The 27,657-nt window shown below is 42.0% G+C and overlaps 2 protein-coding genes across 3 annotated transcripts in view; both read right to left on the bottom strand.

Annotated features, from left to right (window-relative positions):
- The window catches only part of LOC125440863 (insulin-like growth factor 2 mRNA-binding protein 3), a 90,744-nt gene that overhangs the window by 48,724 nt on the left and 14,363 nt on the right, over positions 1-27,657 (bottom strand). The window contains exon 3 of the mRNA XM_048510925.1: positions 20,946-20,994. Coding sequence (XP_048366882.1) covers positions 20,946-20,994 — 49 coding nt within the window. The remainder of the gene's footprint in view (positions 1-20,945; positions 20,995-27,657) is intronic.
- Positions 15,933-21,740, bottom strand: LOC125440862. Of its 2 annotated transcripts, none has more exons than XM_048510923.1 (2): positions 21,730-21,740; positions 15,933-20,796 (listed from the first exon to the last, which is right to left on the bottom strand). In XM_048510923.1, exon 2 carries the CDS (start codon positions 18,666-18,668, stop codon positions 16,128-16,130), a length of 2,541 nt encoding a protein of 846 aa, XP_048366880.1. In that variant the 5' UTR covers positions 18,669-20,796; positions 21,730-21,740; the 3' UTR covers positions 15,933-16,127. The 2 variants fall into 2 exon arrangements, with proteins under 2 accessions (XP_048366880.1, XP_048366881.1); XM_048510924.1 differs by having other exon boundaries at positions 17,926-20,796.

Here is a 27,657-nt window from a genome sequence, read left to right as displayed (position 1 = left end):
GAAGTGACAAGATTCTAGTTCCTGCTTCCCTGAGATCCCGTTGGAAAACACCCATCAAGATGTCCCCCGCCTCCAGTAGAAACACCCAGCAAGATGTCCTCCGCCTCCAGGAGCAACTGCTTTCATAGTTTAAGATATGGTTTGTTTGTGGCAATAACTTCCCATTCTGCAAGTGGTAGACACCTCTGAGAGTGACTATTACAGGCGATTAGGGGTTGGTGATAAAATACCTCGAGCAGCATTTCCTAACCCTCAAGATGTGTAACAGTGATCTTTTTAATGTATCTGGAATGTTCGATATTTCCTGGATATTATGCCTAATAAAGGTTTTTGGATTGGATTGGATTTCCTAACCCTTTGGGTATGGTGAACCCCAGCACAAATTAACTTAGTATGGTGATTCAAGGCCAGCCAAAAGTTTTTGGGTGTCTGACCTTGATGCCCATTGAGTCCAGCATTCCATTTTCTACAGAGGTCCACTATATGTTTTCAAGAAACCAGCAAACATTGCAGAGAGGGGCCAGCGACCCCTAGGAAGGAGTACTCCTAAATTCATAGCCTTTGCATGTGGCATTCCAGCCTTTGAATAGCCCCTCCTACTCCATTATTCCCTTTAATCCCATCTAAAACTCTTAGACTTTTCTTCTAGTAACCACCAGGACATGGTTTACACAATTTTTTAATTCAACATACATATGTAGCAAAGAAAAGATACTAACATATGACGTGAAAATCACTGATTCCAGGACTGGGTCTTTGTTTCCAAAATGACATCGACGCCTTACCTCAAATTAAGCACTCAAGTAGTCCTTCTAGGGGTCACTTCACACATGACTATTTTCCAACTTGGATAGTATTCTGCATAGGAAAATGTGGAATGTTTGTACTCAACTATCATGTTATGCTTATGAAATGTCATGCTCAACTAGTCGCATTCATCACACATAACAGCCTTCTCAGGTAAATCACATTAAAAACAGACTAATTTTCATGAACAGTGCAAGGGGTTTAGTACAGCACAAGCTGTGAAAGTACCCCTAGCCTCCATAAAACTTGGAAGACAAATGTGGTTCTTTTACAACTGGGTAGCCACCATCATTCATAGAAGGGCAGATGTACTTAACAGTTGTTTGCTCAAAGATGCCTCATGCTGAGCATCACATTATATCCAGAGTAGTTGAATTATATGCATCAGTGGTTGCACTGCAATAATGACAAAAATGTAACTTGAACATTATTAATTTTTAAGCAAGGAAATTATGAGGTCTCCTAAAACAGCAAGCAAGTCCATCCACGAAACATGACATGGGGAGAATTATAACAAAGAGTTGAGACTTCACAAACTCCCTCTTAGGTTAATTGCCCAAGAGAGAGTACCTTTTCTCCTCAGGCAAGAGCTGGAGTTTGAGGAGGCATGCTGATGCGGGCACCAGGTTGAAGAGATGTGCGCAGATAGTGGCAAAGGGGTTGGCAGTGAGGGGCTCGGTACAATCCATCTCTTGCAGTAGGAAGAGGGAAGTGAGAGCAGCTGGACAAGAGGTTAAGCTCCTGATGGAGCAGCACCAAGGTTGAGCCCACATACACACCTGATTCTTTCTTTCTTCCTTACACTTTTCCACATGCTGAACAGCTCCTGCTATCAGCCAGCCTTTCCCTCAACCATGTTTCATGATACCACCATAAAGTTACTAGTTACCAGGGTGGGGATGGGGGGTTATTCCTCAAAAATGGAGTGAGAAGAATAAACAGGAGAAAGTAATGCAAACGGCAGGAACAGCCATTAAAGAGGGCCAGCCTACAACCTACTTTCAGAGGCTTTGCAACCCACTTTCAATGTCAACTCTACAGGTTGGGCAACACTGCCATTTGGAACTCTCAAGCAGAATCATGTAATAATGAATTTCCCCTCCATTCTAATTTTTAGACATGCTTCCAATATATAAAAATATAGACAAAACAACTGAAGGGTAAAATTGGTATTCTGATGACAGCTGCAGGCCCCCTTGAAGAAGAAAGGCTTTTCTCACAACCACTCCCTGTCACAAGCACAAGGCCGCATTCATGCTAAAACAAATCAGAACAACAGTAATAATTTGTGCAGACTAACATCACAGCCTTCTTAATGAACTGATTGTGAGATGTGTCCGCCATAATAAGAGTCTGCAGCTCTGGAATTAATCTGCAACTTCTATGGATACATTCACTATATCTATATACCACTATCACTAGAACTGTTTGCTAGAATACTTTTTTGGACACATGAGGCTCAACATAAGGCTACTTGAAATCAACTGGCTTTAATTTATTGTCGAAGGCTTTCACGGCTGGATTCAACTGGTTGCTGTGGGTGTTCCGGGCTGTGTGGCCTGGTAGATCTTGTTCCTAACATTAAGTCTGCATCTTAATTTACTGGAGATCCCTGGCCCCTCAATGATGCGGCTGGCCTCCACTCGGGCCAGGGCCTTTACGGCTCTGGCCCCTGCCTGGTGGAACACTCTCCCTCCAGCTGTCCGGGCCCTGCGGGACCTTGGTGATTTCCGCAGGGCCTGTAAGACTGAGTTGTTCCACCGGGCCTTTGGAGAAACCAGCTGCTGAGTGTGCCCCCCCCCCCAAGTCCATGGGTCCCCAACGATATCGGGACCCACTATTGGGACATATAGAGCTCTAATGCTATCAAGACCATCTGCCCCTCCCATCCTTCTAAGAGGATTAGGTCAGGTGGGATGCCATTTTAGGATACAACTCCTGTTTATTATATTTATGGAAGTCTGATTTGATGATTTTATGTGTGGTTTTTATGCTGTACACCGCCCAGAGCCCTTCGGGGATGGGGCGGTATATTAAATTAAATAAATAATAATAAAATAAAATAAAATTAATAATAATAATAATAATAATAATAATAATAATAATAATAATAATAATAATAATAATAATAATAATAATAATAATAATAGAACGATTGTGGCAAAAAAGAACAACAGTAATCCCACTAGTAGTCGGTGCTCTAGGAGGAATCCCAAGAAATCTTGAAAAACATCTGGAAAGCCTAAACTTGGACAGAACATCAGTCCACATGCTGCAGAAAGCAGCACTTCTAGGAACTGCACATATTCTACGCAAATACCTCTAATATCCTAGGTCCTTGGGAAGGACTCGATATTTAGAGATGAATTCCAGACACTTGTGCTGTGTTGTTATGTATATCATCATCATCATCATCATCATCATCATCATCATCATCATCATCATCATCATCATCATCATCATCATCATCATCATCATCTGTGGCTGGCATCTTCAGAGGTGCATCACAGAGAGAAGTCTGTTACACTTGTTAGGAACAAGATCTATCAGATCATGGCCACACAGCCCTGAAAACCCACAACAACCAGCTGGCTTTAATTTATTTGTTAGGCATACCTGCACATTTGTTTTTTAAAAAACCGTTAAACCCAGGGATTTTGGTGATGGGTGGAAAACAAGTTCACAGATAAACAAAGGAACAAATTTTATTCTTGTATACAATAAATTACATATGGTTATTATCCCCCTTAAAGTGATCTAAGTAAATAAAAAAGTCACATATGATCTATTAGGTTGTACTTTTTCAAGATTATCCATGTATTCTAAATTATGGAGTTGGCACTAATTTATCTCTATACATAATTGGCTAAGGGTTTGAATGTCTGACAACAAACCCTTAGCCAATTAGCGTGCAGTGCCACCTGCAGAGCACCTGGCCGTTGGCCATTGCCGCTTGTGGAGTCACCCCTCCCAATCCCCATCACCCCTTGCCACCTTCCTGAACTCCTTGCCGCCTTCCCTTCATCATTACTCATCCCTCCAGCCCCAGTAAAATCCACTGCAGGGGGAGATGTTTCCTCTTCAACCCTTTGCTAGGGCCCACTGCAACTCCCCCTGGACAAGAAGGGAAGGGAAAAGCTGAATTTCACCCATATTACATTAAGCACAGGGTAGGAGTAGAAAATAGATTAAGATTAGACCTTCCTTTCCTTTCCACCATCCCAGTCTCAAGCTAAAGGTTAGCACGGAAAAAGGCTCATTTTAATTAATTCATATTCAAGCTGATCAGAGAAAAAAAGCTTCTGCTTTCTTCAAATATCTGTTATATTTTATTTCCTTCATGGTTTTCATATTTATAATTCCTTACTTGAATTCTTGCTTGGCTTTGCAATGATTCCCCGCTGGTACAGCTTTTTTTTTTATTCTTAACCCTCTAGCTTGCTTTTAAGACAAGCAGGTTTTGTCTGAATTGCTCAACTGCCTCGCTATCCCCCCGTGCAGCCTTGTTGGGCAAGGGGAACAGAATTCGCAGCCAAGTCAGAAGTGTGATAGCAATTCTGATGAGTTACTGAAAAGAAAAGTTTATTTGTATAAATATTTACTCAAGCTAGAAAATAAGTCATTCCTTTTAAATGTAGTATCTCCAGCATTTGTCTAGATTGGTCTTCTCTTGTTATAACACAGATGCCTCTTTCTTGCATATAAAAAGCTGCAGTCTCACACAGTGGACTTTCATTCCTCAGACTCTAAAAGCCAACTATGGCTGTGTTATAAATAGTGTTACCCTACACCAATCAACACCAATTAAAAAATACATCTCCCTCCAACAAGAGAAAAACTAAGAACTACACATTTATGCTCTTAAGAAGAGAAGAAGAGGAGGAGTTTGGATTTATATCCCCCCTTTCTCTCCTGTAGGAGACTCAAAGGGGCTTACAATCTCCTTGCCCTTCCCCCCTCACAACAAGCACCCTGTGAGGTAGGTGGGGCTGAGAGAGCTTCGAGAAGCTGTGACTAGCCCAAGGTCACCCAGCTGGCGTGTGTGGGAGTGTACAGGCTAATCTGAATTCCCCAGATAAGCCTCCACAGCTCAAGCAGCAGAGCAGGGAATCAAACCCAGTTCCTCTAGATTAGATACACGAGCTCTTAACCTCCTATGCCACTGCTGCTCCAATTCAAAATCCATTTCTAATAAGTCTCCCTTGTGGGTTGTGTTCTGCCTTAAGCTGAACATCTTAAGTCTATTGGGCACATATTAATATCAACTTTAAAACAGCAATAACATAAGCTAGTTCTTTTAAGCAATGGAAGTCCTAAGCTAGCCTATACTTTCCAGTAATCATAGGATAACAGTGGCAATTTTATAACCATTTCTTCTAGCTGGTTCATTTCATATTTTTATACTGGAACACTTACATTTTAGTAGCAGATGAAAGGGGTCTGTCTGATACCTTAAAAGTAGAGCCTATTTTTTAGCACATGCTGGCAAACTAGAGGAAAGTTAAGTGTTCACAGGAAGAGGGGCCTGCAGCAGGAATGAACCTCTTACAGTTGGTGAAATGGTTCACTAGCATAAGTTGAGCTCAATTCTGTCTGTCAAAAAGACGTTTTCACAAAAAGTGGTAACTGTACTCAGCACATCACACCACATGAAAAGATAGAGAAGCTTGCTTCATTCAAATTTTTGAAGTCCACCACAATAAACATAATAATCTAGGCATCTGATGTGACACAATTCCAACCTGTCCTATCTAACTGACTTGGATCCACAGCGTTTATGATGGCCGGGATTACAAAACTTACCTGGCCCACATTGTAAAGCAAAGGCATCACAATTTAAGGCCTAACAGATGTACATGGTAATGCCCAAGTTGTGGCTCTACAAATGTTTTCTATGTGAGCAACAGTGAAAAGACCAGTGGAGGGGCTGAAGAATGATCAACAGGTCATTCCCACAAGGATCTGCAGGCCATAGCAATGCATTTCCTGAAGGGTTTTGGGATGGTGAACCTAAATGCCTTCAAAACCAAGGCTCTTACCCTGTTTCTCCAAAAATAAGATATCCCCTGAAAATAAGATGTAGTAATGAGGATCGAAGACAGAATCTTCTTGCAAACAGCCTATCTATGGTTGAAGGCACATAGTAACCAACAAGGATTATGGCCACTTATTGTCAGTGACTCTTTTCAACCCAGATGGCTCCGGGAAGTCAATGAGAAGGCAACAAGGATGGGTTTATCACTTCTTGACTTAAAATCTCAACCCATATTTACAGCAAAAAGCACTCTCAAGCAAAGGGTACAAGATATTGCCAGACAACAAAATTTGCACAAGTATCCAGATTTTACGCTAGAAGCATCCTGTAGATACATACAGTCACCAGCCCCATATATATCTAACATTGAAATACATACACTTAGAAGGGCGTTTACCCTGGTGAGATGTGCATCGCTCCCTTCTGCGATCCTAGAAGGGAGATATAAGAAGATACCCAAAGAAAAGAGGATCTGCTCCTGTAATTTAGAAGAAATGGGCACTACAGGCCACATCCTCCTCCGCTGCCCTCACTTCAGAGAAATAAGAGCCAAAATGCTAGACCCAATATTAAATAACTTCAGGGGCTATCCAGAAAATGTATGTATAAGGAAGCTCCTGGAAGACAAAAATCCAAACTGGTCTAGACTGGTTGCCAAATTTTGTACATTTGTTATAAAAACGCAGACCAGTGAGCAGGCAACTGATATTGTATTAGAGATACAGATATATGAATATATGGCTCACAATCATTATTAATTATTAATATTATTACTATTATTATTTTAATCTAGGATTGAACAAATGGGAGTGCAGACAGGCCGAAAGATAATAAGTAGGCGAACCCACGAATACGAATAATTTTAACTTGAGTGACTCATTTTAACGCTAAGTTATGGATTGGAATCATTTTAACGCTAAATTATAGATCGGATTTATTTTAACGCTAAGTTATGGATTGGATTTTTTAACGCTAAGTTATGGATTGGATTTTTTAATGCTAAGTTATGGACTGGATGTATTTAAACGCTAAGTTATCGTATGTATGGGACAAGTGAAACAAATTAGGCCTCAGTGTTGATTTTAGGGTATTTCATATATTACAATTACACGGGGAATTACAAGGTTGAGAGTGTGTATAGAATTTGTTGATCCTTGACTGTAATTTGCTGTATAGAATTTGTTGGTTCCTGACAGTAATTTGCTGGTTTTTGACTGTAATAATAAATTGATAAATTGATTGAATAAGATGTAGTAGAGGTTTTGCTGAAGTGCTAAATATAAAACATCCCCCGAAAGTAAGACATGGTAAAGTTTTTGTTTGGAAGCACGCCCGTCAAACAGAACACCAGAGCATGCAGCTATGGAACGGAAAAATAAGACATCCCCTGAAAATAAGACATATCCTATCTTTGGGAGCAAAAATTAATATAAGATACTGTCTTATTTTTGGAGAAACATGGTAGTTTGTAAGAAACAAAAAAGTATTCCAACAGCTGCTGTTTTTAAAAGGGATCCTCTTATACATATTCTACCAATAAGTATCATGAGATCTGTGGTCTATAACAGAGGCCCTGGGGAAAAAAATGGAAATAGTAATTGCACTTAAGGCTAGGCAGTGTTCTCATAAGCCCTGTGGACAGCCAATTCACTTCCGTTCCCAGTGGCTGTGCAGCATCTCCTCTATTCTACTGAACTGGCCTTGAAGTCAATGTTGCTACAAGGAAGTACACTAGGGGGGTGCATCAGAAAAAACTGATAGGATCTTTGGCTTCGGAAAGTCACACCACTAGTGGTCTAAGAGATCCTGAAAGTACGGTGGAGAGGAATCATATGTAGAATTGCAGTGAAAAAGGTTTCCCCTCCATACCTGCAAAGGAAAGGAGTTGGACTCTTGGTTTCTTTGTTCTTTTCCCTAATTCCGCCCAGGTAGCATATAGACACGTTTAAGAGTACCTGAAATATTTCTGAATACAAAAGCATTGTCTGCAAAGCTGATGGAGGGGAAACCTTATTTCTGACAGTTTACCTTCCTTGATCTGAGGATGGAAATTGTATCACGACTGATCAGTTATGTTTGGGCTCTGAGTCCACCCCTACATGTGATGGAAAAGAACCAAACAGCCTCCATTTTAGATAGTTCTAGCTACAAATGAATGTGTTACAGACAGCTTAAATGTTTAGACAAGTAAGTACAGATATAGCTGTGAAATTAGGGTCTAGATAGAACATCAGAGCAAAAATGAAATGTGGTTATGGCCGCCTGATATTTCAGAACAATAGTATGACACTTTCTTAATCGTTTCAAGGCTGTTACTATAGAGGTGTGGCTGAGCAGCCCAACAACCCAAGAAAATAAAAAGAAGAAAAATTAGAAAGTAAGCTGAGGAAAATCTTAATACAGGATAGATAGAAAGTTCTCGATCAGTGGTTCCCAAACTTTTTTCACTTATGTTCCCCTTGGAAACCCATTTCCCTAAAATGTTGCCCCCATATTAGCAAACCTATTATGTAATTTTTTCTGCGTACCCTCAAACAGTCTGGCAAGGACCCTTGGGGGTGTGCATGCTCCGGTTGGAAACCACAGCTCTAAATTAATATTATTTACTCACTGCTTTGTATAAAAGGTTTGGCCTCCATAGACTGAGCAAGCCTCCACCCTTTCGCTTGCTGGAGCTCCCCTTATTTGAATAAAGAACTTTTGACCTTTCTCCTGAATGGCTTATTTCATTTGGCCAAAAGCACACCAGGAAACACCCCAGTTTGGCTATTACATGTGTGCATAAAGAGTAGAAAAGTTTATTGTGTCTCTATGGGTTGAGAACACAGGTCTGGGATCCTTCTTTATCCTTCTTCCTGCACATGCTCCATCACTAGCTTGGGGAACAACCTAGGAAGTTGTGGTGGGTGGAAGAGGTTGTTAGAGGACTGCAAGTTGGAGTGCTGGTGTGATGATACTATGGAAGGTGGCTTCACTATCTGGGGACAGGAGGCCGCAGCAAGAGGGACCAAACGTTGCCACAAACTCAAAGTGTTCTAAGCAATGGAATGCTGATCAGTTTTTATCTCCCAAATCAGACTCTCACGTGGAGTTATGGAGAACAATTGCCAGGTTGCCATTTTAGGCCTAGAAAAAAGCCTAGACTTCCAGTTTTAGAAACAAGGAAGACTGTAGCTGGCTTACTGGGAAGAATCTGATGCCAGATGCTGAAGAAATGGATAAAAGATTACTCTAAGAGGAGCTGTACCAAGTAAGTGAAACCAACTTCGCACACATTTGGTGGCAAAGAAGTTAGTCAGCCAATCGAAGAGACAAGGAAATCCAAAAGGTCCAGAACTCATAGACTTTTGTAAGAGAACCAGAGAAATGGGTCCAACAGCAGCCACAGAAATACACCTAGAACAACAGGAGATCCCTGTACAGTGTGTGTTGGGTGGGGTAAGGTAGCTTAAGCTACTTCCACAGCAGAGCCTCAGAACAGCAGCCTTTTGTATTCTTCCTTGCATAATCAATGTTTGGAATGTGACAGGAAATAATGAAGATATTCTACCCACCAAAAAACAAAACAAAAAACTTCTTATCCTAAAAAAATTCATCTTAAGAAAGGCCTGATCTGAATGGTTTCCTCCACAACAAATTTCTTTTGGCACAGCATCTTAAAGCGGAATAAGTGTTGGGACTAGGATCTGGGGAACCCATGTTTGAATCTCTACTCTGCCATAGAAGCTTGCTGAGTGACTCTGGGCTTTGAACCTTGGACACACTCTCAGCCTAACCTATCTCACAGGGTTACTATGAAGACAAAATGGAGGAGAGGGGAACAATGTAAGTCACTTTGGATCTACATTGGGGAGCAGCTAGGATGTAAAGCAAACAAGTTAATCATTTCCTGACGTGCTGGGACTAAACAAGATGATATTTTCATGGACAATTGTTTTTAAAATTATATGATATGGGCTAATTTTGTCCTCAATTACGATGAAACTTTGTAATGATTCTAACACTGACAACTTCAGCAGCATATAAATAACCAAACTGAGTGAGAGTCCTTAGTACTGTGAACTATTACAGACAGACAGATACCACTTCTTTCAAGAAGCTGGAAGCAGTGTGAAAGAGAGATTGTTGTTTGTGGTATGTATTACCTATCCCACTTTTACCTCTGAACAGATTTAGAAGGGTTTATGTTGTATCTTCAGTTTCTGTATAACACTGGCCCTTTTTGCACAGATTACCTAAAACATTTGTAAAATGTTTTCAATCCTCCCCTTCACCATGATGTTTGTTAACACTCATCCCCTCGAAATGATTCATGGCTGCCAGAAGGGGTTCTCCTCCCTTTTTTTTGAGTTATTTGTAGAATTGATGCTTCAATGCTTCCTAGCTGCAATTCTCTATAACTGCATATAAAAGATGTGTGGAAGATTTTACTCCCTCCCCCAAAATAAATAAAACACAAAAATAAACAGGCACGGAGGAATGGAGTGAGCTCAGGCACACGTCAAGATGACACTGCGAAGAAAGTCCGGGGATGGCTCAGAGGCATGGAAAACGTCAGCAGGAAAGATAACATGCAAATATGATAGCACAGCAAGGGAAGACGTCTTGAAAATGTTTCAGACTAAAGAATCGTTTTGAGAGGGGATTCATTTAAAATGTTTTGAGCCTGTCAACAGTTATACATATGCTACTGCTTTGAGAACATTCAATATATTAAGTACTACATACCGTATATACTCATGTATAAGTCGAATTTTTCAGCACATTTTTAATGCTGAAAAAGCTCCCCTCGACTTATATGCGGGTCATTACAATTTTTGTGTGTTTTTACTTTGCCGGCCAGCAGGGGGAGCAGTTTTTATGCTAGCGACACCAAAATTTCAGGGTACCCTCAGAAGACACTCCTGATTATACCAGCCAAGTTTGGTAAAGTTTGGTTCAGGGGGTCCAAAGTTATGGACCCCCAAAGGAGGTGCCCCATTCCCCATTGTTTTCAATGGGAGCTATTAGTAGATGGGGCTACCTTTTTGAGAGTCCATAACTTTGGGCCCTCTGAACCAAACTTCACCAAACCTGGCTGGTCTCATCAGGAGAGTCTCTTTATGATACCAGCCAGGTTTGGTGAGTTTTGGGTCAGGGGATCCAAAGTTATTGATCCCCAAAGGGATCATTGTTTACAATGGAAGCTAATAGTAGATTTTCCATTTCTAATAATATCCCTCTTAAAATCTAAGTTGGGTTACATTTGGACATACAGATGATGATGAGGAATCCAGTTCTGAAGGATTTTAACTCTTGTGTTTTAAAGTTATTGTTGATACCATATTGTTCTTGTTGACCCTCTTTTCCACTTACAAAGCCAGTTACTGTTTTTCTTTGAAATAATTATTCAAAAACATTTAACCTACTGATGTCTCAATTGATGTAATTTTATTGGTATCTATTTTTATTTTTGAAATTTACCAGCAGCTGCTGCATTTCCCACCCTAGACTTATATACAAGTCAATAAGTTTTCCCAGCTTTTTGTGGTTAAATTAGGTGCCTCAACTTATATGCGGGTTGACTTATACACGAGTATATACGGTAGCTTCCTACTCCCCCCAAAATCTACATTTTGTTCCTGGAAAAGGGGGACCATCATCCTTCGGCTTCAACGTTTCTAGAAATTTTATTTCTCTAATCCTAAGCATAGATGGCCAGAGACAACCTATCCAGTGCCAGTTAAGGAAGATAATTGTGCTACTTAAGTCTGGATGGATGCAACTGTTAGTGTTTTAGAAACGCCTGTGAGATAGATTAGCCTGTTGCATCATTGTTTCCCCTAGTACCATGCAAACTTATATTACCAAAAGGTTAGCAAAGAATGGTGGAGTTTGCACAACTGTCTACTCAGGATGTCACTAAATTGGTCAGAACACTCTAATGAGAGCGTGCAGTAAAAGTAAGAGCACAGATCATAACAGACTTCAAATACAGCAAAAGGGTTTGGGGGTGGAAGTGTATCTGGGACATAACTGCCTTTCCTTCAATGAAAGGAAAATAACAGAAGGGAACTGCTGCTTGCCTCTCCACTCCTTTATCCTAACACACACTTTACTTCAAGCACAGCTCCATAACAGTATCAGGCCAGTCTGTTCTTACAAAGACCTTAAGTGTTATCACATAAAAAAGGCTCAGCAACTACTACAACAAAACTTCCTCTGGGCAGGCATTAACCACAGTTCTACAAAAAAAAAAAAGGAATAACTCAGCCTGAACCATCTTTTAAAAAACACATTGGCATCAAGACTACATAATACATATTAAAAGACCAGAATTTCCAATACTAATCCAGTAAGATGATTAGACACTTGTAATGCTTTTTCAGCAGCTGTAGGCATCCATATTCTGTCACTTCCTGTGTAGGTTTGGGAGACCATCTTGTCCCTCAGCATGACGAGAGAGTTGTGGGATGTGTCTATTAGAGCTCCCAGGTGTTCTATTTGTCTGGAAGGTTTTAGACAGCTCTTTTGAAGGTTGACCAGAAAGCCATGGCAACTCAGGATTAGTTGGACCTGTTCCACTTCCTGGCTGGCCTGTTCCCTGGAGCTGGACCAGATGAGAAGGTCATCCAGATATGCGTATGCATGTACCCCCTGCTCCCGGAGTAGAATGATGGGTGCTATCAAGACCTTGGTAAATACCCTGTGTGTTGTCACTAGTCTGAAGAGTAAAGCTCTGAACTGACAGTGGTCGTTCTCTACCGCGAACTGAAGGAACTTCCAGTGAAGTGGGTTGATTGAGACATGCATGTAACCTTCCGTCAGGTTACCTCTACGATGGATCGGAGGGTTTCGATCCTGGAGACTGGGGTGTGTGTCTGGACTCCCTTCCCTGGTGCTAAAAGCGGATTTCTTCCCTCATGGTATGCCTGAACATTTCCATTAGTTCCCTGGAAGAGGCAGTCTGCCATGACCTTACAGACATGGTGGGCAAAGCAGGGGAATCCCTTTCCTCCCTGCACCCCCCCCCCCCCATCCTGATCTTGCCTGACCATGCTGGAGTCTTCTGGAGCTGAAGAGGAAATTCTTCAGCTCAGTCTTCCCTGCCCACCTCAACAGAGAGCAGGGAAAGAACTAAACAAATAACAGAATATGGAATGTAGGTGTAAGAAGAACGAGTAAGTTGGGCAAGAATAGAGATTCGCTGGAAATAAAGTCAAAAAGTATAGCACAAGCAAGTGGGCAACTGCTGTCCTCTGAAGCAAGGAAAGAGGCTGAAGGAGAAAGGGTAATGCCCATAGGAAACAGGAAGTTGAACTTTGTTCCTGCCTTCCTGACTGATGGAGATCACCCAGAAGATGTCCTCTAGCTCAGAGGAAAAACAGCCAAGCTTCAAGATGCTCTACTACTTAGAGCAACAACACATTTACTCAAAGTATTTTAAAGGCTGTTACTTAGAGGGCAGGAAGCAGTCCCTCTGGGAAGAGGATAGGACTCACAATAAAGGTTATAAATTACTAGTAGAAAGGTAGCATTTAGATATTAGGAAAAATTCTTTACAGTAAGAGTAGTTCAGGAGTGGAATCAGCTCCCCTTCACTGGCAGTCTTCAGATAGTGGCAGGATGAACATTTGTCAGGATGCTTTCGGCTGATTTTGTATTGGGCTGGGAATTGGACTAGGCAACCTACATTGCCCATTCTGTTTTGATGATAAAATGCTTTACAACTCACAATTTCTCAGTAATTGACATTTTACATATAAGTTTATATCGTAATGTCTGAAGAGCAAGCAATTCTCTGTTTTAAAATAAATTATATAAAAAACCCGCAAGATATCATGAGAGTAGTAGGGGGTGAGGCCTTGGTTGTTGACTAATTTTTAGCAGATGCCATATTTCAAACAGAGCAAGACTCAAATGACAGTAACATTGGCTTCACCCACCGATTCACTCCCACATAAGTCAAAACAAATGAAAGGATCCCTTAAGCTCCAGACTTCCAAATGTAAACAGCAAGGACAGATTATCGAAATTCTCCCTTCATACAACACTGCTATCTACTCCCTTGTGGAAACCAAAAGAAGCACAGTGATCTAACAGACAAACTTTTGGCAAGACTCTCTCTTGCTGTTCAGTGAGTGGAGATGAAAAGTCCTTTTGCCTGTAGGTGGCTGAGGTGCATAATAAGATAAAGTACTCCGGGGACTGAAAGCTATATTGGTGGCCTATATTAAGACCTCGTATCTAAATGTATAATCATATGATAAACTTCAAACAAAAGGCAATTATTTAATAAGAAAAGGGTTAATTATGGATAAATCATACTACAGTAGTAAGAGGGCAGCAAAACACATTAATGGTAATGTATGAGGCTCATGTATTAACCTAGGAATATTTAGTTGTAATGTTTGACTTGGGTCATTGCAGGCCATTATCTAAAATTGCTGATAAACATGATGTAGAGCCAAATTTCTTAAAATTTATTTCTAAAGCAATGCTAGAAATTCCTATCAGCAAATTACATTACAAGTTTGTTTTTATTGGTTTATGAGCAGTTTTGATATGAAATCCTCTTCACATAAAAACTATTAATTGCCCTTTTTTTTAAAACAAAAGTGTTAACAATCATAAACTACAAGGTTAATGTAGAAGCTTCAATTGACTATTGAATCAGTCTGAATCAGTAATCTACCTTTTCATGCTTTGTGACTATTTTTGATCAGATGTAATAGGCTGTAACTTGAAACACAACAGATACACACACCTTTCCTAAGTTCTACCTTATTCCCTTTTACTAAATATTCAAATGGCACTTTAGCTGACTAAACTAAGGCGGATTCCGCATGGGCCAAAAAAAGCGGTGTGAAAATGGTGTGAACCCCTTTACGCTGTTTTACACCCTTTTACACCATTTTCACACCGCTGTTTTTGGCCCATGCGGAATCTGCCAAAGACTCACCAAGCCTTGAATTTTCCTTCTATACCACTTTTTTGTGACAATTTGTGACATAGTGAGCAATTTTATAAAATGTTGTCTTACACTGAGAAGGCCTTGATTGTTTCTAACTGCAATACATCTCAAAAGCACAAGCAAAAGTCATATTCTCATGATTGTCTGTACATTACTACTTAATTATTATGAACTGACTGAATTTTGTTTCTAGAAGTATCACATGATGCTATGGGAATAAGCATCAGAATGATTATATGAAAAAAATAGTTTCTATTTATAGAAGTTGTCCCATTGTTAATGTTTACGGGGGGGGGGATCACAGATGAGCCTTCTGTCAGACAGAACCATGAGGCTGCAATGTGTTCAAGAACTTATTGCTGGAATATATTTACCACCCATCCATTTATTCCCAAGTGCTCAGGATTAATTGGTTAAAATAACAATTTGGAAAGACCTGTTATTGAAATATGGAAAAATAACATTGGTCTTACCTGTGAAGGAGACTTCTCCATTGAGCAATTGAGGACATCTGGGGTTCTGTTGATCTCCATTCAGGAAGGCAGGGGTTAAATTAAAATTTCTCCCAGGCTCCTCCGCTTTCTGTAGGTCCGCCTTCTCTCTCTCTCGCTCTCCAGTTCTGGTCTCTCCAAAAAGCAGTACACGACTGAAGAAACAAAGGCTCTGGAGAACAAACTTGTAGATAAAGAAATTCCCAGGCAAACGGCCTCCCATAACAGGGTAAAAGTTAACTAGTCCAGGAAAAATTACAACAAACTAGAGAACGATAGCACCTAAAAATTCTATCAGTAAAAAACGGAGGGTTGATCCCTGAGAGATAAGATCCTCTGCAGCAGGAAAAGTAACTTACAATGGTATGAAAATTTTTTGGAGAGGATGTGTGTCCCTTTGGGTGGGCAGATGTCCTCAATTGCTCAATGGAGAAGTCTCCTTCACAGGTAAGACCAATGTTATTTCTCCATTGAGCAAGAGGACATCTGGGTGACCTCCCCTAGCAGTGTCACAGTACTTTAAAGGGTGGGGTCGAAATCCTCTCCTATGATGTGCTGTAGCACTCTGCGGCCGTAGTCTGCATCGGCCGCATCTGTAGATATTCAACCTATAATGTCGAACTAACGTGGAAAGAGAAGACCACGTTGCTGCTCTACATATTTCAGCCACGGGCACGTTATTGTTAAAGGCTGCGTTGGTGGAAGCATTACGGACAGAATGAGCCGTAATCCCAGCCGGAATTGTCATTTTCTGTACTCTATATGCCTCGGCTATACATTCTCTCAGACATTTACTAATGGCGGGGGAGGAGAGTTTTTGACCTCTATTATGGTTAGCTATCTAAATGAACAAGGCCTCTGAGCGTCTGAACTCTTGGGTCCTAATCAGAAAGGCCTTCAAGGCTCTCCTGACGTCAAGCTTATGCCAATATGCCTCCTTAGGGTGTTTTGGATCTGGGCAAAAAGTAGGGAGAAATATCTCCTGTCGTCTATGGAATGTAGAATTAACCTTGGGAATGAACGCAGGGTCCGTACGCAAGACCACCTTATCCTTGTGAAATACACATAGTGGGGGTTTTATTGAAAGCGCTGCCAGCTCAGAAACCCTTCTGGCAGAAGTGATGGCAATTAAAAAGACTACCTTCATTCTGAGGTGTTTTAGCGGAATGTCCATGATGGGCTCAAAGGGAGTTGCAGTAAGTGCATGTAAGACAGTGTGTAACCTCCATGTTGGAAAATGGTGGTTGACTGGTCTATCTTTCAAGGAGGCTCCCCTGAGAAACCTGACAATGTGTGGGTGAGAGGTAGGAACAAAACCTTCTAGTCTAGGAAGTACTGATGTCAGTGCTGCCACCTGTCTGCGAAGGGTATTGGTTCTAAGGCCAGATTCCAAACCCTCCTGTAGGAAGGCTAAGATGTCACTGATCTTGGGTTCCGTAGGCGGGACCTTTTTTCGCCAACACCATCTGACAAAAGCTTTCCACGTGGTGTTATAAATTCTCTTGGTGGAAGGCCTTCTTGAAGCTAGGATAGTGTTTAATACGGCTGTGGAATAACCTCTAGACACTAATTGTCGCCTTTCAATCTCCAGGCGGTCAAGTTCAACCGCTTTGGATCTGGGTGAAAGATGGGACCCTGACTGAGCAAGTCTTGGTGAAGCGGGAGAGCTAAGGGTTTGTGTACTGACATCTGTAAAATGTTGGTGAACCATGGGCGTCTGGGCCACCAGGGTGCCACAAGAATGACGTCTGCTTGTTCCTCCTTGATCTTCCGTAGGAGTCTGGGGATCATGGGAAAAGGAGGAAAGGCATAAAGAATTCCGGGAGGCCACCTGGAGGATAAGGCATCCGTGTTTTCCGCTTCCGGGTGTTGGAACCGAGAGATGAATCTGGGAAGCTGTCTGTTCAGATTGGAGGCAAAGAGATCCAGTACTGGAGCTCCCAATCTTCGAGAGATCCAATGAAAAATCTCCTCCTTCAGGTGCCATTCTCCTGGGTGTATGCACTGCCTGCTCAACCAATCTGCCTGAATATTTAGGTTGCCCTGGATGTGTTCGGCTCGGATGGAGTATAAGTGGGTCTCTGCCCATTGGAACAGTAGAGTGGCTTCCCTCTGTAGGTCTGCCGACCTGGAGCCCCCCTGTCTGTTCAGGTACGATTTGGCTGCTGTGTTGTCCGTCCGTACAAGAACGTGGGCTCCTACCAACAGGTGTTGAAAACATTTGAGGGCAAGACGAATCGCTCGTAGTTCCAAGACATTGATGTGTAGACGGGTTTCCGCTTTCGACCAAGTGCCTTGAGCTGGAATGCCCTCTAGTGTCGCTCCCCAGCCCTGAAGGCTGGCATCCGAAAACATCTGTTTGGTGGAGGGTATCCAAAAAACTCTTCCGATGTTTAGGTTGGACTTTCTTGTCCACCATAGGAGACTGATTTTGACTGGTCTTGGGACGACAACTAATCGATGAATTTTGTTGGAGATGATTTCCTGAAAAGGTAGTAGAAATCTCTGGAGTGGTCTGGACCTGAATCGTCCCCACTGAATGGCCTCGGAATAGGCTATCAGTAAGCCCATCAAACTGGCAAGTGTGAGAATCGAGCATTTGTTCTTTGCAAGAATCTGATGTATTCTTTCCCTCAGGATCTGTTGTTTTTGAAGTGGGACAAGAATCTTGCATGACTGGGTATCTATTATGAAACCCAGATGTTCCAGTTGCTGTAGCGGGTTCAAGGAGCTCTTTTCCCTGTTTACTATGAAGCCGTGTTTCTCTAGGCATAGTATGGTCTCCTGAACGTCTGCTAGTGCTTGATCCCGAGAGCTCGACCGGATCAGTATGTCGTCGAGATAAGGATGTAACCTGATGTTTCTTTCCCTGAGTAGGACTACTAGGTTGATGAGAAGTTTGGTGAACACCCTTGGAGCAGTGCAGAGTCCAAACGGGAGAGCGCGGAACTGGAAATGATCTTTTCCTACACCAAACCGGAGGAATTTTCGATGGTTCTTGAATATGGGAACATGTAAGTAAGCTTCGGACAAATCGATTGAGGTGAGGAACTCGCTGGGTTGGAGAGAGTCCGCGATGGAGCGCAGGGTCTCCATTCTGAAACGTCTCAGTTTGACAAATTGATTGACGTATTTTAGGTCTAAAATTGGACGCCACTCTCCATTTTTCTTGGGTACAGTAAAGAGGATAGAGTAAACTCCCTGCTCCCTCTGTTCTAGTGGTACATGTTCTATCGCCTCTATTTCTAAGAGATGAGAGATAGCTTTCAGTTTCCTGTATCTTTTTTCTGGAAGTTTGGATACTGGAGACATCATGAAACGTGGTAGAGGAAGAGAGAGGAATTCTATTACATAACCGTTTTTTACTATTTCCAGAGACCATGCGTCTGTGTGGGAGGCTTGCCACGTCTGGCAAAACTTTAGGAGTCTTCCTCCCACTGCGTAGTGCTTGACGTCATGCTTTGGATTGGCGATTGTCTTGATTGTAACGTTCGGAGCCTGTGTTCTTCTTATAATTGAAGCCCTTCTTGGGTTGCTGTCGACTCTGGTTCCAGTAAGGACGTCGAAAGCTGTCTCTTTTGAATTGACTAGATCCCTGTTGTGGACGAAAGCTGGAGTAGGATGACTGTTTTCTGTCGAAGGTACGAAAAAGCTTTGGCAGATGTTTTGGCTTCTCCTTGGGGTCTACTAAGAATTCTTTAAGGTCTTCCCCGAACAGCTTCTCACCCTGAAAAGCGCACTCCGAGACCATGGATTTGGACCTCCAATCGGTTTGCCACGCTCTCAGCCATAACAGTCTACGAGTAGCAACTGCGGAAGCCATAGAACGGGCTGAGAAGGTGACTGAATCCAAGGTAGCATCAGCAGCGAAGCTGGCAGCTTTTAGCATTCTGTTAACTCCCTCTATGGCTTTGGTCTCCGTAGGGGGTAGAAGTTCCAGCACCTTCCTTGCCCAAACGATGGATGCTCTGGAAACAATGGAGGCAGTAGCAGAAGCTCTGATGGCCATGGCGGCTGCTTCATGAGTTCTCTTGCAAAATTGCTCTGATCTCCTGTCTTGAAAGTCTTTAATCTGTCCTCTGCCATCCTTGGATACTAGGCCTGAGCTCTGCAGCGCAGCTACAGGGCCATCTATAATGGGGACTTGCAAAATATTGTTAGCATATACAGGTAAATCATATAACTTGCGTAAGAAATTGGGGCACCGCTTGTTGGCTGCTGGTTTTTCCCATTGGTTAATGACTTGTGTCTCAAAATATTCTGGAAAAGGAAAAACCTTCTTGGCATTAGGGTTGGAAGGAAAAAATTCCCCATCCCCCTTGTGGAGAGATGTGGACTTGCGCTTCGAGGAGCCCTCCCCACTTTGTGCTTCCCCCAGGTGTAAGGCAGCAACAGCTTTTGCCAATAAGTATTGGTAATCATCCATCTGGAAAAGGCGAGAGGACTGTGCAGTGACTTTCATATCCTCTGCATCCTCCTGATCTGATAAAACTTCCCCTTCCTCCCTGCTGGGTGGCTCTGAATCTGAAGAATTCCCAGAGGGCTCAGGAATTAATCTTGGCCTTTTAAGGGCTGCTTTGGTTTGCCAAGAGGGGCCAGCTCTTTTATTGTCTCTAATTACTTGTTTAGAAAGAGATCCTATGGAGCTGGAAGGGGGGCTCGCTGGACAAGGGACCATTTGAGATCTGTAAAGTTCAATCATCTCCTCCCTCATAACTGCTCTTTCCTGTTGTAGAGCTCCCTTAACAAAGTCAAATAACTCAGACTTTAGTTCTCTCAATGAGAGCTTACCGCCCTCCTGTAGACTCTCTGTGGACTCCTCCTCCTGTTGTGGTGCAGCCATAGTAGAGCCCTGACCCGGGACACCAGGGTACATTGGGCTATTAATGCGCGAACCGCCATGGCCGCCAGCCATTTTGCGCGCGCTTTTTTGGCGCGAAGAATCAGCCGGGAGGGAGCCGTCTGCATGGCGCGTCTCTCCCTCTGAGAAGGCTGCGGTCGCGTCTGTTTGGCTGAATTCTGCATTGCCCGCTCCGTGCTGGGGGCGTTTGCAAGAATCCTCGCTGTCTTCTTCTGAAGACAGCAGAGTCTCTCCCCGTTTCGGCATTGCTGAGCGATCCGACCGAGAGGGGAATGAGGAGGATGAGTCACCCGCCTTGAGGCGCTAAAAGGATCAACGACGTGACTGCCGATCAACGCGGCTAGCCGGGAGGAAAAAAGCGCTGAGCCGTTTAAATTCAGAGGGCTCGCGTTGCTCCCAGCTCTGTCTCCGACGCCAGAACAGAAAAGAAAAAATTTCCCTTAAAGAGAAAGTCAACGCAGTGGCTGCCAGAACAGCCACTGCAGCCTGTCCTTCCTGAGGCAGGGAAACAAAACTGGAGAGCGAGAGAGAGAGAAGGCGGACCTACAGAAAGCGGAGGAGCCTGGGAGAAATTTTAATTTAACCCCTGCCTTCCTGAATGGAGATCAACAGAACCCCAGATGTCCTCTTGCTCAATGGAGAATATCTCCTCATTCCCTTTGTTAACAATTTCTATGAGCTAGGTGCTTAGAAGGAAGGAGAGGGAGGGGACAAGGGGAATATGGTTAAATGGTTAAAAAATACCACTAACTTATCCTCTTAATCTAGTACCTTTAAAATTAAAACATGAATGCTTACCTCCCACTGCAAGTGTGGCGGGATATTTCTGATCTGAAGTTTTCGACTTCTAGAGATGAAAAGAAAGAACAAGAAAGAGAACCTTAAAACACAAAAATTTACATAGTGTGCACAAGCTTTAAGACAAAAAACAGCAACTGAACAAAGTAAGTCCTATACAGGAATGATAACAGTACAAATGACGTATGTGCTATTTCAAGCTGTTAAATTTTTTTCAATTAACTGAACAGATACTTCAAAGCTACTGCTCTTCACAATAGCATCTTCAGTCATGGAGGGACATGCAAAAGCTTTTACTTCAAGATTACCAGTTCTTACCTCATAAATGCTTAAGTGCTGTATGAATTGCTTTTTAACCTGGAAAAGCTACCACCAGTTTTTTATTCTCACAAAATGTCTTATGCCAACTCTTAAAACTGACAATCATTCTGAAGATCATTCTGAAGATAAACTCTATCAGTCACACGAATACGGATTTTTCTATACATCAGTATTTAATGCTCAATGAAATCAATTCATTTTTCCCAGAGCATTCATTTAACTTAAGGGAATTCTAGTTAGTAAAGATAAGTGAGTTCTGTAGAGAAGATTCAATACTTGTGGTTATCATAAAGCTGATCTGTGTTTACTCTCATAGGTTCAAACTCAGAATGCAACACTACAAAGACAGGGAAATAAAAGGGTGCTACTGAGAAAGATATTCAAATAGTAGCACAATTGTGTGAACAGCAGTAATTTTAATTGATCTCTTAAAATGCCTCTATGCAGGTTTTCCTTATATAACTTCTCAGGCAAAAGTTACTGAGCTCATTTGTTGGAAATCACTTCACATCATCCCCAAAATAAATATAATTATTTGAACACTTGGGTGGTGAAATTAAACCTTATTGCCAAGACCATACAGACAAGACCAGTCTCACTGAAATATCTACTACCATTTTCCACAGGACTGTCTCTTGGGTCAACCCCACCAACAGGTTTAACTCATTCCAGGAATCAGTCACACGTGGTATTCAACTGAGATCTTACACAGTATTGAAGAATTCTGCCTTCTACAATGATAATATGCACACCTACCCTTCCAGATAAAACAGGTTAGCTTTCTTTTAAATATCTCGCTACTAATATTGCTACAAGCAAGTAAACCTCATTCACTATCAAGTGACATCTATACTGCTGGATTGTTAATGGATCCATATTGTTATTTTAATTGTAATTTTGTGATTTTAATTATTGTTTTTTGTCTTCTTCCAATATTATAATGACAAGAATTTAAAATATATTATGTTCAAGAAGGGACCTGTAAGATGATGAAAAAACAATTTTAAGTATATAAGTTTTCAGATACCACTAAAATGAAGATGAGCATTAAAGTTTTGCTATACTAAAATGCTGTTTGACAAATATGTTGATACCACCTTTTAAAAACAAACTATGTTCTGCTAAAGGCAAATAGATCTAAAAAGCAAATTGCACAAACATATATACAAGTACAATGAACTTTTAGTGGTTTTAATCATAACAGTATTAATTATCACCAGATCAACAGTGCAGGAAGTCAAGAGTTTACATCATTGCAGTAGAATTCCGATAGATTAACGCCATTGCAAAGGGCAGTTAGTACACACACAAAAGGAAAAAATGGGTGAACACATATACATGTACTAACAGATCACCTCCAAGTGCTACAGTTGCTACCTGCAGGGAGAAAAAAAGGTACTGTCCCATCAACAGAAGCTGAAGAATATTATTTACCATATGATGGGATTCACCACAATGACACGAAAAATTTAAGCAAGCTATTTGCATATAATAAGCCTCTATGAATAGGACAGGACATTTTTTTACCAGGCCTGTTGGCAACCCTACCTGGTACATTTTACTTAAAACAAAGAATTAGTTGAACAACTTAATTTGGTAACCGGAGAGTTCTTTAGCATTTATACTAATTGACTTTGAAGAACAAGATCAATTATATTGCTCAATAAGAGGCGGCATTTCAATACAAGTAGCACTTAAATGCCATTTCAAAAAAACAGCCATACACCCACTACAGCAGCTTACTTCAGTGGTGATATTACTGAACTACAAAACATGCCGTTCTGTTATTACAACAACTAGGACAACCGTCATACAACAGTTTTCAAAATCTCCATCCTGTATTAAGTAGTCCTCAACAGTGGAGTTGGAAGATAGCTTTAGATAGCAGCATTGTATTTTCCAACATACTTGAGTTTAGGTAACTATGTGGGAAGATGGAAGTCATGCCTGGCACTTGCAAGACACTTTCCTGATGCATCACGACCAATGCATCAGGCGCACAGGTGTCAAACTCGCGGCCCTCCAGATGTTGTGGACTACAGTTTCCATCATCCCCTGACAGCATGATGCTGGCAAGGGATGATGGGAACTGTAGTCCATAACATCTGGAGGGCCACGAGTTTGACACCTATGCATCAGGGGTTGGATCCAAAGTGTTATTCCAGGCCTTACCTTGCAATCATATGCTGTTACTCCTATCAAAATTGATTTATTTCAGTGGGTTTAGACTGGAATTCCACACAGGGTCACACTGTTACACTTTGAATCATGCCCTGTAGGATGTTTAACACAACACTGAAACTGCAAAAGTCAAAACAAGAGGGGCTCCTCTTGTTTTCATAACTAGTTTGCAAGATGCCATACTAGGCTGCTGTTTGAGAAATACACATTCAGTGACCTACTAGGTGGATGTAAATAGGAAGGCTACCATAAAGAATATCAATTTTTTTAACATCATGTTCTCAATGAGGCTTTGTACTTCCAGAAGGAAGCAAATGTAAAACAATGGCTTGGATCCTATATGGTATGTAGGTACAGCCCCACCCCCACTTCCCAAGTCTGAGTGCAGATAAGCAGCCACATGGCCCAAAGACTCTGCACAGCTCAGCTCACCAGGCTCTGTGGCTTTCTGTCCACTTGGGATAAACCTCTCAGTGGAGCCAGGGCACTACGACTGCCATTCCCACCACTACATACTGGCCAGCTACAGTGAGAAGGCTCCAGAGCCTTCCAGGAGGACAGTTTCTCTCACAAGATACCCAACCATCTTATTGTATCTGGCAAGGATATGGTGGTAAACACAACACCTCAGGTGAAAGACAGGAAATTTGGTGAGGTGAAGCAGCTGCCTCATGCTATAGCTGGCTAGTAATTAGTCAAGCAACGCTATGTGAATGCGCATCTGACTGAAAAGGTGGAGAATAGGAGGAAAGGAGAGCCTAAAATTGTGGAAGGCTGAACTCATGCTCCAGTTACTTGCCTCCCAGGAGTAACTACATACAGAGGTGATAATTCATCTTTAGAAACAACTTTAGGAGAAGAGTGGCTTTGCATGAGGGATGTGACAAGGCACTATTATGTCCCCTTTTTATGATAGTGACAGTTTTGAGGATGAGGGGCAGATATTTATTTTTATGTTGTCCTTCTGCTTACCACTGAAAATGGAAAGGATACATAACACCTATTACCCAGAGTGCTTGACAGGAGAGACCCCAGCTCAACATACATACACCCACAGCTAACTGGCATTGTGAAGCACAATCTCGTGTTGGCACACAGCTCCAATGAAGGCTCTCTGAGCTGTGGGCCAATACTGTTTTAAAGTACAAGAGTAGCTGGCAGTAGGAGGTTTTTTCCCTTAGGCTACTGAATGTGGATAAAGCTAAGAACGTAGAGTGGGCCACATTCACAGTGACTTCTATCTGGGGCATTTGTATCATCTGATCAGTGCTTTGGAAACGCTGAAGTCACACAAAAACCATTTTTTCCTGGAAAGATTTCTTTTGGAGAAGGTTGGTGGGAAAAATTGAAATATATTGCAATTTTTAATTTATTGTGAAACCTAAATTGATGTTCATGATTGTCAGCCCAATCCTACTGGGGAGGGCAAGCCCGTCCAGTGGCACAAGGGGTATCCCCATCTGTGGTGAGTGCAAAGGCGGTGGCAGCCAGAAAACCCCTCACAACAAAATCCAGAAATGGCTGCTGCTGAGAAGCTACACTGAAGTCTGATCAGATACCAGAAAGGGGGGGTGGGTGGCCCAGGTGTTCTCGGGGTGGGTGGGGTGGAGGCAATGTTAGTCCGTTTCCACACAGGCTTTCAGGTTAGGAGTATACTGGCTTGGGTCTATGGAGGGTTTAGCCTTACGGAAGGCTTTCAGGTGGCGGCGGCGGGGGGGGGGTCCTCCCAGGTGACATGAAAGCCCTCTTGAGGCAGTGCAGTGCCATCCCTGCCCACCAGGGAGTTTGGACTGCCTACAACTTAAAATGCATCATTTATAGCAATATAAATTGTACTATTTAGCATAATTACTTAAAAAGTGTAAATTCTTCATTTTTATAAGAAAATACCCTAGTACTTGAGATAGTTTAAAATTATTGTATCTTATTTTGCCTTAACACATGTATCTCATTTTCTGCCCTCTGAGAGGTAGAAAACAAAGCCTGTAGTAAACAAAAAAGCGCATTTGGATAGAAATGCTTTTGTGCAATCATAGTATATAGAACTATCAACGAATTGTAAAATCAAGTTATAACAGTGGAAAAACTGAACTCATTACTAAAGCATCACTGAACATATTACAGCAGCATATTAATTTTTACCAAATTATTCACATTTAAACAAACAAATGCTTGAAAATATGTTGAATGTGTCTTCAGTATATATAGGAATGATCATTACCTAATGATGTTCAAGTTTGAGTATTGAGAAAAAATTTGCCTTAAAATATTTTTCTTGTTTATTTACAGTCCACATTTCTCACTGTGATGCAGGATGGATTACAGAATACAAGAAGGGGGTGGGGGATCATACGAGCTCTCACAGATGTCTCAATTTCCCCACTGGAAAACTTGAAAAGGTCCTCAGATTTTTTCCATACTATTTTTTTTTACATAAGAAGCATTTTATCCTTTCCAAAAGTTCACAAGAGGACTATTTATTATTACTCAAATTTCCCACTTTTTCATTTCAAGAAATCATCTTAGGAAAAAAAAACCTTTTCCCCAATTTTTCCAGGCTTTCACATCTCTATACAGTTAACACACAACCTGAGAACTCAGTAGTAAAGCTGGATTCACGTGCTGCCCAAACTATAAGCCTGCTTGAAAAGAGAAGTTTGGAAGTGACGCTGAAATAGTGTTTGGTACGAGATTAGCATTTTCTTGAGTGCAAGGATTTCTGGCTGTCCAGTGTAATTTCCCTGCCTGCTGCATCCTGCAGCAGGCTGAAATGCCACCCTGTTTCCGCACACGAAGTGCCATCCCCATCCCGCATATGCAGGAATGCTAGTCTGGATTTAAACCAATATGCAATACTAGTTTTTCATCAAAGTCACCCATATGTGGCCCAGTGCACAGTGGGCTCCCCAATCCATCAGGCTGCCATCCATTGTGATCGGCAGGTCTGTGGTCACTTGAAAAAGTTTGCTCACAAGCAAGTGTTTGGCTAAAGAGGGAGGGGGAGGTAGATGAGAGGCCTTGGTTTGTCTTTTCCACTAGGTTAAAGAAGCTCCCCCCCCCTCTCCAAATGAATGGAGACAAATTGTTCTAGTCAGTCCTGGAAGCTTGGAGGGACAACAAAGGACACTCCCCCCTACGCCAGCTTCCTACAAAATGAGGAACTATTGTCTCCCTTCAATTCACCACTCTGATGGCCACAGAAGGCTGCATTAAGCAGGCTTGATACAGATCATCGCAGCTGGTCAGTAGAGATCGCAGTTTTGTGCCAAAAAGTGAGCCAGCTTCTCTGCTGTCTGAACAGGAAACTTCACAGTCAATGACTCTATCCAGGAGTTCTGCTGAGAGGGGGGCGGGCCTAGGCAAGTGGATTTGCAGGTTTCTCCTACTCCACTGGACGGGAATCACCTCCCACGACTCTCCCTCAGAGGTGGCCCCACGGTCAAGACCTCAGCTGCCTACCCAGCTGAAAACATCACTATGACTGAAGCAATGGGCAAAGCAGGTAGCCTCAGGGATGATGAGATCAGAAGAACAAAGAGATTTTTTAAATGATGGGAAAGGCACACAGAAGGGAACACAAGTGGGAACAAAATAAAAAAATGTAACCAAAGACCTCCTAAAAGGAAATGCTCAGGAACTTTCTAAATCCACTGTTCACCACATAGGGGAAAAGAAGGGAAAATAGTGAGGGGTGAACTCCCCCAACCCAGAGATGGAAAGTACAACCAATTTCCTGCATCCAGGAATCGTGGAAAGAGAAATCCAAGCATGTCAGAGTGTTCCCCTGCCCCTTGAGAAAAAGCCTGCACTGGAATATATTATGTGGACTTTCATTAAACCCAGAAGAGCTCCCACACAAATGTTTTTTAAACCTGAAGTGTGAATTATGTCCAAGGTTCCCAAAGCCTCACTTCACACGGCACTTCAAGGATGGATAAGAAAAATAATAATCATCTTTATAACAAGAAAAATGCTTCCCTTTGTCAGGAAACTTATGGCAGCGTTGAGGAAATGGCGCTTTTCCTTGCTGGAAAACTTCCTGAGACCAAGGGTTCCCTGGAAAGTACCTTGGTAACCAGTTGCTATCACTCAGGACCTCCTGAAAGCATCTAGACTAGGGGTCTGCAACCTGCAGCTCTCCAGATGTTCATGCACTACAAATCCCATCAGCCCCTGCCAGCATGGCCAATTGGGTCTAGATTGACTCACG

Source organism: Sphaerodactylus townsendi, linkage group LG11 (assembly GCF_021028975.2).
Source record: "Sphaerodactylus townsendi isolate TG3544 linkage group LG11, MPM_Stown_v2.3, whole genome shotgun sequence".
Classification (NCBI taxonomy): domain Eukaryota; kingdom Metazoa; phylum Chordata; class Lepidosauria; order Squamata; family Sphaerodactylidae; genus Sphaerodactylus; species Sphaerodactylus townsendi.
Note: the sequence above shows the minus strand (reverse complement) of the source record. Positions and strands in the feature narration are given on the sequence as shown.

What these genes read in the sequence shown, in the direction of transcription:
- LOC125440862 (XM_048510923.1), bottom strand. Translation starts at nt 18,668, where the DNA reads ATGGTCTCTGGAAATAGTAAAAAACGGTTATGTAATAGAATTCCTCTC.